This window comes from Poecile atricapillus, chromosome 6, assembly GCF_030490865.1.
Source record: "Poecile atricapillus isolate bPoeAtr1 chromosome 6, bPoeAtr1.hap1, whole genome shotgun sequence".
Lineage (NCBI taxonomy): Eukaryota > Metazoa > Chordata > Aves > Passeriformes > Paridae > Poecile > Poecile atricapillus.
This window is the reverse complement of record NC_081254.1, coordinates 13,777,800-13,790,113: the sequence shown is the minus strand read 5'-3', so window position 1 is coordinate 13,790,113 and position 12,314 is coordinate 13,777,800. Positions and strand designations below refer to the sequence as shown.

The window sequence follows — 12,314 nt, the reverse complement described above, 5'->3', positions numbered from 1 at the left end:
GGGGCAGGGCGAGGGCGGGCCGGGCGCTGCGGCGGGGCCGCCGGGCGGAGGCAGCGCCGGCAGCGGCGCAGCGGGGGCTCTGGGCGGTGTTTGTGAGCGGCGGCTTTTTCGGAGTGCTTCTCTCGGCGAGCCCGACCTGTTAAAGCGTATTTCTGCTTCGGCTCGGTTAGATTTCCCACCCCCCTCCCGCTTGCGGTTTCAAAGTGGCGTTTCGCCGCTCAGCGGGACGCGAGCGTTCCGGGTTACTTTGGTTGCCTGCCAGGTAGCGCACATCTTTTACAGCATCCTCCTACCATCAAGCAAAAATTGTCTCCTCTCCCAAGGATTAATTATTCAACACGTTTAATGTGTTTCGGCTGACGGGGAAGGCGGCCACTCGGGTACATCCTGGTGCCGCAGCGCTTGTCCCCGCTTTGTCTCGCACCTGGTGTGTTTGCGCGGCTCGCCTGCCTTCCTCCCCCCCCGAGCCACCGCCTCCCGCTCCTCCCGCCCGCGCCCCGCTCCTGCCCGCGGGGCCGGGGGAGGCGGGCGGCTGCCCCGGGACGCGGCGCTGCCTCTCCCGGCCCGCACCTTGCCCGCGGGGATGCGCGGGGCGGGGCCGCTGCTGCGCCCCCGCGGCCGAGGCTCCGCGGGCGGGGCGGGGCGGGGGCCGCCCGCCGGGCGGGGCGGCCCGGGCAAAGCGGCCCGGCGGCCGCGGAGGAGGGGCCGGGGGCTGGCCGGAGCCGGGCGGTGCCGCCGCCCGGGCAGCGCGGGGGGTTCGGCGGCGGAGCGGGGGCTGCGCTCGTGACTTCGCTTCTCCCCGCAGAGAGGCGCCGGCACCGCTGAGGGGACGAGGCGCTTTTTTCCCGGCCGGTGGCGGCGGGGCGGCACCGGACCCAGGAGGACCGAGGGAAGGATCGGCGGAGCAGCATCCCGGCACGGGTCGTCCCGTCCCTGCCCTGCTCGGTGCGTCCCATCGCGGCCCGCTGCCGCCGGCCCGGGCCATGGGCCGGCCCGACTGAGAGCCCGCGGAGCGTCCGGCAGCCCGGCCGGTGCTGCCCGGAGCGCCGAGGCGGGGCCGCAGCAGCGCGGGGAAGATGCGCTCGGCGGCGCGGACAGCCGCGTTCCTCCTGCTCTGCGGGGGTAAGTAGCGCCGAGCCCGGCCCCCCGGGAACTTTGCGGAGCTCAGGTGCCGCCAGCGGCTCGGTCCGGCTCCGAAAATCTTGCCATAAATACAAACGAGATATAAATAATCCTGATACGTTTTCTTCGTTTTTTAAAAGCTAAGTTAGAACAGATGTGAGTTTGCTTTTCTCTGAATTTATGATGTGAACGGGAAAATACTGAAGTATATTCCCATTTTAAGTTTTTAAAACATGATTTTCTTCTCTGTTAGCCCACTCCCAGAGCTTTTTGTATCATCAGATAAAATGCGTTTTGGATTGGTATATGAAAATGACCAGAATATGAGTAGTGATTGGATTGTAACTTAGATGATGCTATCCACAGATGTCAAGATTCTAAAGCAAACACAAAATCCATTATATCTTTTTCTTCCATATGGCTTTGTTTGCTGATGGATTTCTGACGTTTACATGAATAAATCGAAGTTGTATGCTAGAGAATGCAGTACAACCTTGCACACCAAAAATGCATTTATGAAAAAAAGTAAAGCCCAAAGCAGGCCAGTAGTTCACTAGTTGGTCTAACAGTGAGTAGAGTGCAATATTAATTCTGCCCCTTGTGATTCCCCGTGTGTGACTTGTTCCTTCTTGTTATTAATTCAGATTAACTGTATTAATTCACACCATTTTAAATTACTTTCTGTACTTGGAGAGATTGTAAAGCTCCTGTTTAACTTTTAATTTTTTTTTTTCTTTGGTATGCTAAAATACTTTAAGTTGCCCTTATTTTTTCTCTTACTTAATACATTATTGTTAAGGCCTGATTGTAGTAAACTCTCACTGGTAGTGAAATCCAGGATATAAGGGGATAAAATGTGTAGGAAATAGTGTATCTAAACACACACATCTATTAAAAAAAATAAAGTGGGTTGTATCTCAAGACATTTCACTGTCAAGAAGAATTAGCCATACTTATATTGCTAATGGATGATCTATCATGCCTACTTTGCTTTTATCTTTGGCAAATCCATTTTCTTTAATGTTTTTGGCAGAATTAGGAGAAATGTAATTTACGTAAGTTCTTCAGCTGCAGGGGTATGTTTTCATTAGCCAAAATGATTCACATGCTTTTGCTTGAAGATGATTTTCAGTGATTTCTGTTTAAGCTGGACAGATGAGCTTACTTCGATTCATGCTGTGGTACCCCAGATTATTGTAGTTCACATCCTGAGCTAGCTGGTGTTAGGAACTCTGGAGCTGCTTTCTCATATGGCTGCTTGTTTTTTTTTTTTCCTCAGCATTTCCCTTTTAGTTGGACCACCATCTGATTTTCCTTTTAGTTGTACGACTCTCCATGAATTTCATTCTGAAACTCTCAAATGGGAAAGGTGTTCTCTCCGCTCAAGATAGATCTCTAAACCTTTCTAAATATCAGACCTCAGCACCTGGAAGTAGTTTCAAACTATTTGGATCTGCCCGTAGTTTGGAGGAATATTATAGGAGCTAATTTATTTGAGTAGGCTACCGAGCAGATTTTTTTTCTATACTGCTTGCTTATACTTAAAGTTGCAAATATTTTGCTTGTGCTCTCAGCTTTGACTACTGAGGCTTCATACTCGATTGCCCTTAGTTTCTACTAAAACTATGGGGAAGAAAAGTTGTATACATATACGCCCACACTTTGGGGTAATTGTATTCATAGTTATTTCAAGAAGTCCAGCATATTAGCAATGTTCTGTGGGTGTCTGTTGGTAGAGAAGCGCTGCTTCACGTTGTTTAGTTGTATGACGTTAATTAGCTTTTATGCAATAAGAGCTGTGTTTACAACAGGGATGAAGCATTATGTCTTGGAGGTATCAGCAAAACCCCTGCATGCATAGAGTTCCAGTTTAGAAACCACAGCTGTCTTAGGAGTGTTGATGCATTCCCCTTGTGGGGAATGCAGTGAAACTTCAGTGGGCTCCATGCTAGGGGAAAGCCTGGGATTTTTCAGTGGTAACTGTCATGCTCTTGCCAGGTGTTGTGATGGAATCTCTTTCAGATGGGCAAGACCTCATCATAGAGGATTCCCACCTGAAGTCAACCTGCAGGGATACCTTTGCACTCAGTTGCTATTGGTACATCTTTGGTTTATCAAAATGCGAGGTTTTGGAAATCTTAGAACTGCTGTAGTTCATAAAACGTGCTCACAAGAAACCCAAAGGTATTTTACTGAGTGAGCTGGCGTAATCAATCTGCTGAGCGTGCTGTTAGTTGAAAGGATTGGATTTAGTTATTTTGTATTGGTGGGCTTCAAAAAACACTGGGCCATTTGTTCTGGAGCAGAAAGGCGCAGCCTTGGCGCTTTTGCACCACAGGCTACGTGTGAGTCTCCTGCAGGCACTGTTCTTAACATGCAGTAGCCTAGAAATAGCGAAAATAAAAGGAATGTTTCTTTCCAAATTAAGGCTTCTGTCTTTTTTTACCAATTAAAAGAAATGCAGGGTTTTATTATGGAGTGTGCACAGGTCTTTTTTTGAAAAGTTTTACATCTCATCAGTTGTAGGACTTCAGGGTGTTTACTTGCATATCACGCTGCCTGGCTGCTTGGTGCTGGAGTTTTGATTCTGAAAGCTCATTTATATCAGAGGAGGACCTTGTTCAGTTAAATGTAGAAAAGAATGCCTGTGGGAAAGAGTTGGTAGGGTTGTCTTGTTTGGAAAGTATTTTTTGTTATTAAAGGGAGTACTTTTGACAAGGTAATTTCTTTTCAGTGAATAAAACAGTTTGTAAGCATTATAATATGCAAATCTTGTAAAATTGGAAGGGAAACCTGCTCATGGAAATAATAAGGATTACTTCAATGATGTGCTCTTGAATGCAGATTATTCAAACTTTTTTCTATTTTATTTACTGTGATATAAAACTACTGATGAATGTACTAGTTCTGATAGTCTTTTATGGACTGTTTGGGATCGATTCTTACAGTGCATTTCCCCGCTGCTGGGAGTGCTGCTGATGTTTTGACTGGTTACAATTTACAGCAAATCCAGGCTCAACTCATGCGTCCAGATCAAGGACAGACCAACTTCAGAAACCAGCTGCAAATATTGACGTTCTTCTCCCCCAAGTGTGGATATTTCACATAATATTTGTATTTCACGATAGAAAATGGGTGCTTTCTCTAGGAAAAGAATACCTGTGTGATTCTGCCAGATAAAAGATCTCCTGTGCACTCATAGCTTTAGATCAAACCAGCGCTGATCAGATCAAATGGTGGAGCACAGACCATTGACTTGGGTCAGGAACTTGCTAAGACAGACATAATTTGTGTGCCTGGATTTTTTTGTAAACAGTTATCTGGTCAGACAATATATGATCAGGATTTTACATTGTAAAGTGAAAATTATTATTCTGTTTTATTGTGACCCTGACTGTGGGCAAAGGGAATCTGTGGAGGACCATGAGAGGCACTTCAATAGATCTTATGTGTCTTAATCAGGAAGGATCTCAAAGAGTTATGTGGGAATTTCAAACCTTGCTACTCTTTCTGGTAGGAAAAAGAGTATTAATCACGACGCTTTGGTTCTTACCTACTTTGTTGTTTTTCTCTGCCCAGAGGTTTGTCATCTTACCTTCTGGCTCTTCCCCAGGTGGCACTTGTCCTCTCTCTGGTCACCTGCTGCTGCCTGCATTGGACCTTGAAACTGCTGCTTCACTCGCACAGCACTCACTGGGGCTCATCCCAGCGCTCCTACCAGGGAGGGAGCCTGGGCCCTCGGTGGCCCTCTGGGCTTCATGTCTCCCCTCATTTTACTCCTGTTGTCAGGTCCTTCACCTTCCAGTCTCTTCACAAATGAAATTTTGCAGTGAAGTTCACCTCCTGAAGCATTTTTCCTTTCATAGAGAGTAATTTACTGTGTTGGGTTTTTTTTAAATTCATTCTAATTGGATCCATATTTGTGTTATATTTAGTTCCCTGCTCATTGTTATGTGCTGCCTTCTCAAGGTGTCAGGGCAACATGTGCTATTGGCTTGATTATTTCTGCCAGTCAGTTAGTTGGAGTCGTGGTCTTTGGCTTCATTCAAGGGTTTTTTTGCTATCATAGAGACTGTATAAAGGAAATGAATATGAAGATAGCAAAAAGCCAGCATTTTAATGCTTAAAGCTCATTTGTTAGTCTTTGATTAACAGACAAGATTTCTCATAGCATTAACATCAGCAGTCAGTCTTTATGACAGTGTGGCTTCAGCACCTGAATGCAAGATTCAGTAGCATGCCCACCATCAGTTTTCCATCTGGATGTCATCTCATAGTCTCTTACATTTTTGAGTTTTTTTGCTGAAGTGACAGATACAGCTGGTGAAAACACATGTATTTTGTTAATTTTCATTTCTTCTCTTTCCCCTAGTGTGGCCTCTGGCAGGAAGGAAAGGATTTGTTCACTTGTTGCTGTACTTTCATGGTTGGCTTGGCACTGCTGGTCCCGCTCCTCCAGGCTGCTTTCTCTCCCATAGAGCACCTTAGCAGACACAAATATGCCATGGGTTGGAAGAAATCCCTACTGTAGAAGCTTGGTGTTTTCTGGAGAGCCTTGTTGTGTAAAGGTCATTTAGAGCCTGTCTGTGGTGAGGAGAGGGTTTGCTTTGTTCAGACATTGGCATCCTTCAGCTTTCCGGCAGAGCCGTAAGTGGTGCCAGCTGGTGATGGACTGCAATTATCTCTTGGTTTTGAAATGTAAAAAATTGCCTGACAGTGCTTATCAAGTGTGGGTATTTGTATCAGGAACATTGCAAAACTTACCTGAACACAGGTGGTGGTTCCCTATGGGAGCAGGGTGGATTTTAAGAGCATCTTCCAGTATTGAGACACGTTCATGCTGCAGTCTGTTCTTAGCTCTTACTTTGTACTTTGGTCTTGTTTAGCAAAAGCAAAGCTTAAAAATTCACCAAAACATTCTAAATAAACTTTGGAATTGTTAATTCTCCAGATGATTTTTTTTTTTTTTTTTAATAACTGTCTTGTATTTTGGAAAGCAAACAACTGAAGCATTGCGATGATAAATACAACAATTACTGCGGGAGAAGGACAGATACTTGAGGCTTGCATATTAGTTTGGTTAGATCAGGATTCAAATTCAGTTAACAGCTGTGCTACACATTTGCTTGTTATCTCACACTGTCTCTTAGTTTTCCATAAAGTACCACAATCAGTTACTTTATCCTTAGAATATCGTGTACATTGTTGATTGACACAGTTCCAAACTGTGCTATACTGGAGCTGAGGCAAGTAGGGAGAACACAATGGGAAACCTTACAGAATCTCTACAGTGATAGAGCATCAATGAAAAACAGCATCAGAGAAGCTGTGGAATGAAATCTGTTCAAAGGCTTTATTTTTACAATGTGGTTTTTTCTTTTATTGGTGAGATATACTGAGATATTCAAAATGTTTTGACAAAGTCATTTTGAGCCTTTTGACAAGTTTTCATGTAGATATATTGCTAGTTAATAAAATTATTAAGAAGGTTTTTGTTAACAAAATAGTAAGTCAGCTGAAGTGTGAATAACCAGATGGATTTTGCACCTTTGGGAGTTCAGGATTTAAAAAAAAAAAAAAATCTAAAGTGATCTCCTTTTTCCCTACATAAGGAGAACACAAAGCGTTTTCTTAAACATTACTTCATAAAAATGGCTAAATATTTTCAGATTTCTGGATCTTGATATGAGACCATAAACATATTAGGAACATTTTAACCTAAGAGATACTCTGTCAATCTGCTGAAATGAAGATGATCATCAGTGCTTTAGAGCCTAAGGGAAAATTACAGTGATCGCAGTGAAAAAAGGGAATTGGAAACTTTGCTGGGGTAATAGTGCCAGAAATGTTGTTTGACTGAATTAGTTTAAAAATTTGGCTGATTGTAAATCAGGTGATTGTAAAAAGAAAATGGATATATTAGTCCTAATGGCTGTCTAATGGCTTTTCAGTGTATGCATTTAGAAAACTAATTAAACAATATATTTAACTGATATAACAAAGTTGCTTGTGTTGCTGTAATGGGTGTTTTTTTGGTTGTTTTATTTTTTTTTTAGTGTCCATTATGGCTTTTTTCTAAGTGAGACAAATTTCAATCTCAGATAATAAAATTAAATCTAGCTTTTTCTCCTAATTCAGAGGCACCAAGTTTTCTGATATGGACAATTCCATTATCTGCTCTTTCCACTTGTGAAATGGAAAGACTCATGTTGACATGAGTAGACTAGAATTTCATGTATCTCCAAAGTCCCTTAAAGGCTTGTTTAGCCACTGAATTGGAGCAGGCATCCTGTGGTCCTGTCAGTGCCATTCTGAAGGTGTCTTGGAGATGAGACTCTCCCAGTGGCTTAAAGACACAAGTAATAGTTTCTTTGGATTTGGGAAGAGTAGAAGCGTTACTGTGGATAGTTCTTTACCATTCCTGCATAGAGAGTTGATGCTTTCAGTTTGGCCCCTGACAAGGATGATGTAGAGCAGCTTCCTTCGACTCCCTTAGGAGGTGATACTTCTACACCGGTTGGCTTCTGGAGATTTGTTGTCTTTGTTGATGAGGCGCCTTTCCATACCCTATTATCTTGTAGACACTCGAAAATATTTCTGTGCAAAGGGAAGTAAGGATGTAAAAGATACCAATGGTCCACAATATGTTGAGAGTGGATTTTATTCTCTAGGTTCTCTTTCTCTCCCTTGCCACTGTGTTGCTTAAAACTTGCCTCTCATGTTAAAAGTAGCTCTGTGTGTTGCTGCTGTGCATTTGGGAGGAAGGTTCTGACTGCCAGTGTTCCTGCTGTTTGGTCAAGAAGGAGAGTAATAATTTGGATTAATGCAACTAAAATGTAACATAAAGTCAAAGAAAATCTATTGCTTACTGAAATTTAGCCCATGAAAGTCTATGACTTTAAAAAGCTGAAAAAATAGATTAATTATGTGTATTTGGATGGGAGCACCCAGTATAGAATGATTAATACATATGTTTATGGCAGTCAGTCATTTCAGAAGACCAGGGGGTTTGAAATGTATATGTACTCTAGGGCAGCAATCAGGCTTTCTTTTATACAGCATAAAAGCAGACACTAGGAAATTACATGAACACATTTATATTGCCAGATTGTGGTGTGCACGACTGTAAGTCAAAAGTGTGCTGTTCATGAAATCTGAATAACAGCGAGGGGAAAGGAAAGAATCCAAAGAATTATCATCAAGAAAAGGCTTAAAGTTGTTATTTTAATAGGAAAAGAAGTTTATTTTCCAGAGGGAAAAAAATCCAAAAATATTAAAATTTGGAGTAGTGGAAGAGAGTGGATTTGGGTAGAGGGCATTGGAAATATGAAGTTGAACTGTGATGACTGAAGTGGGAAGTTGTGACAGGACCTTTGGAGAAAGTATCCAACGCTAACTATTAACAAAACAGAGTGCTGCTTTGGCACTTGCAGTGAGAAGTCATAATTTTGTAAAACAGTTGAGAGGAGCCTTCTCACATCTCTGAAGTACTTAAGCATATGCTTAGTTTTATGCCATATCAGCAAAGAATTTTGGACTGGGACTGCTGCCTCAAAGCCCTGTAAGAAGCTGCACGGTTCCCAGAGTTAAAACTCTGTAGCAGTACATTTAGGTGCCAGATTTCTCTTTGCTCCCCTTTGATGTCAGGTTCCCCTTTCCTGGTGTGTGCTGTCTAACCATTGAAATAGCTCTGAGGTGCAGGATTTCCTTTTGTGGGACCAACAGTCAAAATAATATCTCGAATTCTTCTGCTGCCTGGAGAATACAAAGATTCATCGAGTTTGGAAACTGCTGCACATGTTATTCCTCAGGCATGTAGGTGAGGATGGCTTGCACAGAACTCTGTATTGCCTTGGTTTACAATACCAGGGCTAGTTTGCTTAGAGCTGGTTTGATGTCTTTGTCCTCTCTTGTCACCTGAGGTTTAGGTGCAGTGTTCTGACTGCTTGGTCAATATCACTAGGTTAAGATACACATCTGAGATACTTTTCACTAAGAGCATGAACAAAGTTCTCTGTGTGTGTGTGTGTAAGATGAGTTACTCTTTTGACTGGGTAGTTTTAATGAGTAGACTTAATAGTGTAACTTTCCTCAGTTAGACCAGGGGAGATGCCTTGAACCCTTTCTGTAGGACTGCTGTTTCCCTGGGCTATAGATTTTTGGCAATGGTTTCTGGTGCTACCTTAGCTTTCCTGCCTTTGAAGTGTGAGTTATGTATTGGGTGCCCCATTTGTACTTTGATAGTCACAGTGTCTTTGGAGAGAAATACAGAAACAAATATTAGAAAAAAAATTATGATTGTCTGTTACTCTTTTTCAGCAATTCTGGGTAGAGCTTTCTCTAGCTGAGCTTGTGGATGCCAATGAAGTAAAAAGGACTGAGGAAGATGATTTGTGTAAAATGGCTCATCCCAATTGCTATTATGAAACAAAAAAAGCAATGAGAGTGTTTAGATTTTGGGTTTGAACGTACGCGTTTTAAAGTAATGAAGGGGAAACAATATGGCTGTAATATAAATTTTATTGCACATTTCAATTCAGCACTGCTGACATGCTCTAGATGAGAAGGCATTTTAAACAAGTTTATTGCTTTGGTAAACTTTTGCCTTTGTAAAGATTAGAAAAGTTGTCTGAAATTGTTTTGCTGAGGACTCTCTGGCTAGTGAGAGAGTTTGTAACATGTATTTTCCAGAATTTTTTTATTTTAAAAAGGAGACAAAACCCAAACCTTCAAAACTTAGTTTCTGTAGATTTAACAATAAGCAGGATCATCTTAAGAGACTGTGATAGATCACCCTTAAATGCTCTGTGAAAATCAGAAACATTTATAAAATTATTTTTCTTACTGAGGCATTGAAGTGAGTCTGTTGTTGGAAAAAGGGTCTTTTTAAACTATTTATTTTCTTAGATTCTAGTCTAACAAAATTTGGAATGAAAGTTGGACCAAAGGTTTTAGGGCAATAAATGTCTAAAGAAAACAAGCTGTAAAAAAAAGCCCAAGGTTTTACTATCTTTTTGATGCTGCCCCTCCACCTATTATTTTTTTTTTAATCTAGCTGTTGTAGACTATTATTTGTGTTTTTTATAATTTTTCCAATAACTTCTTAAATCCATGTTTTCCTGGCATCATGCAGTTGGGTGTCAATATTGTAGTTTATTGGAAAAATTTTGTCTTCTGTCTTTGCAAAGGCCATTTTGGCATCATGGCAGAGCCATCCTTAATACCTGGCAATTAGAAAGCAAAGGGGATGAATCTCTACAAGTCTCTACTTTGGCCTTTCAGAATGTGTTTGTCCACAGCACAGCTTCCTAGAGACAATAATTTAAATACCTTATTTAAATATTTAGATCGGTCATTAAAAACTCAGTTTAGATTGCATATAGTAGTTACATTTGTCAATGTAATAACACTGGTAGCAAGGGCTTTTACTTACTTTATAAAATGTTCTGTTGCTAAAGAGTCCTTATGACAAAAGATTTTTTTTTCTCCTTTCTCTGGTAAACTTGGTAATGGTATGTAAGACAGTGTAAGAATTACCTGACATAGTAGTTTATTTCCTGATGATGCCTGGCAGTAACCAGTTTTGAATGATGTATTTTGGTCTTCATACTTCTTGAAATGCAAAGGATAATAACAAGAAATTTAGAAAACACCATTTTTGAAGAAAAACAGAAACGAATGGCAATATTTATTCACAGTCAACTGAGAAAACACAGAGTTCAAATTCTTCAGTTTAGGCAGAAGTATTACAAAGGTGGATGTACTGGTGGAAATTGAGTAATGGTGGAAACAGACACTTGGGACATAGCAAGTGATACAAGGGAAATGTTCTGGTAGCAGGGAGCTACAAGGATCTGTTGTCTGCAGTCATTGTGGGGTTTCTGTTAATTGGGAGTATCTTAAGAACAGGTGGGACAGCAGTGTATTGATGGTTGGTTATCAATCCTACCTCAAATGAGTTAATGACCTCTCTTGGAAACTTTGGACTTCATCTTCTCTTGGTTTTGTGCTTGGGGTGTTAAAACAGGACAAATGCAGCCTTTGTATGACTGCTGAAGCTAATGTCTGGTGTTTGGTCAATCAGGGCTCCTTATGAGATCATGATAACTTAGTCTGCAGTTAATGCAACTTGAGAGTTAGTATCAAAATGCTTACATTGTTAATCATCAACAGCTGAATAGACAGGAGTTAGACGCCTTTGATGTCAAGATGAACTTCTGGAGTTTCTGGTTTTCAGAGTATCCCTAGGGATATATTTGATATATGGTGGTCTTTGTCTTCTCAAAAATCAATTTCTAATTCCATGCTCAGCATTCTCAAATCCCAGACAGTGAGCTGGGGACCGCATAGTGGCACTGAGCATTTCCAATTAAGACCTTGAAAAAGTCTGTATACATGTGGCCTAACCTTGTCACCCAGAAAAATAAAGAGTGCTGTTTTCTCCAGATAAAAAATGAAATGCATTGGAGTGACGGTGTTTGTTGAAGTAGACAAAGAATTTGAGGATCCATTTTCTTAAAGGTTAAACTGGATTTATGATTTTGTAGGCAGTTCTTGTTAAATGAGAATTTTATGATAGCAGAGAGACCATGAAAAGAATTAGCACTGGGATTATATCTCTACTGTCAATATTTTCCACCCTGAATCTCAAATTACGATTGCCAGGACCATTTATCTGTCTTTGACATCAGCTGCTGAGAACTCTCCCTTTTATCAGTGCAATGCTTTGTTAGATTTTGATCTTTGAAGAACTGCAGCTTGTATTTTTCTACTGTTGGTTTCACAGTTAGTGTCTTCCACTGCATTCATTGTAGCTTCACATTTTCAATTTAAATGTTTATGTTTAAATATGCTTAATTTAAAATGGGGTTTGGCACATGAGCTACTTAACTACTTCTGCTTGGCAGCACTGGTCTCATGGAAGGAGCTGGTGATAAGGTGTTTTACAAAACTCCGGGGAAAAATGGTGCAATCCTATAATGTTATCCTATTTCTCATTCTTGGAAGATTTCTGCTTCCCCTATACGTGCCAGAGTGACATTATCCCAATCTGAATGCAAGAAAGAGGAGGTAGCTATGAAGAAGAGAAAGGCTATTGTTCCTTGAAAATGAAATTGCACTGAGTGCATGATTACCTTTCCAAATGTCTTGATAGAGAGTGCAGACACTGTCACAGCATCTGTGATTGTTTA

General features: G+C 41.4%; 1 protein-coding gene across 2 annotated transcripts in view; it reads left to right on the top strand.

Moving 5' to 3' along the window:
• Window positions 1-723: 723 nt before the first annotated feature.
• The window catches only part of RET (ret proto-oncogene), a 78,843-nt gene continuing 67,252 nt past the window's right edge, over window positions 724-12,314 (top strand). For both annotated transcript variants that reach the window (XM_058841832.1, XM_058841831.1), the window contains exon 1: window positions 724-1,122. In XM_058841832.1, the coding sequence (XP_058697815.1) occupies window positions 1,077-1,122 (46 nt within the window). In that variant the 5' untranslated portion in view covers window positions 724-1,076. The remainder of the gene's footprint in view (window positions 1,123-12,314) is intronic.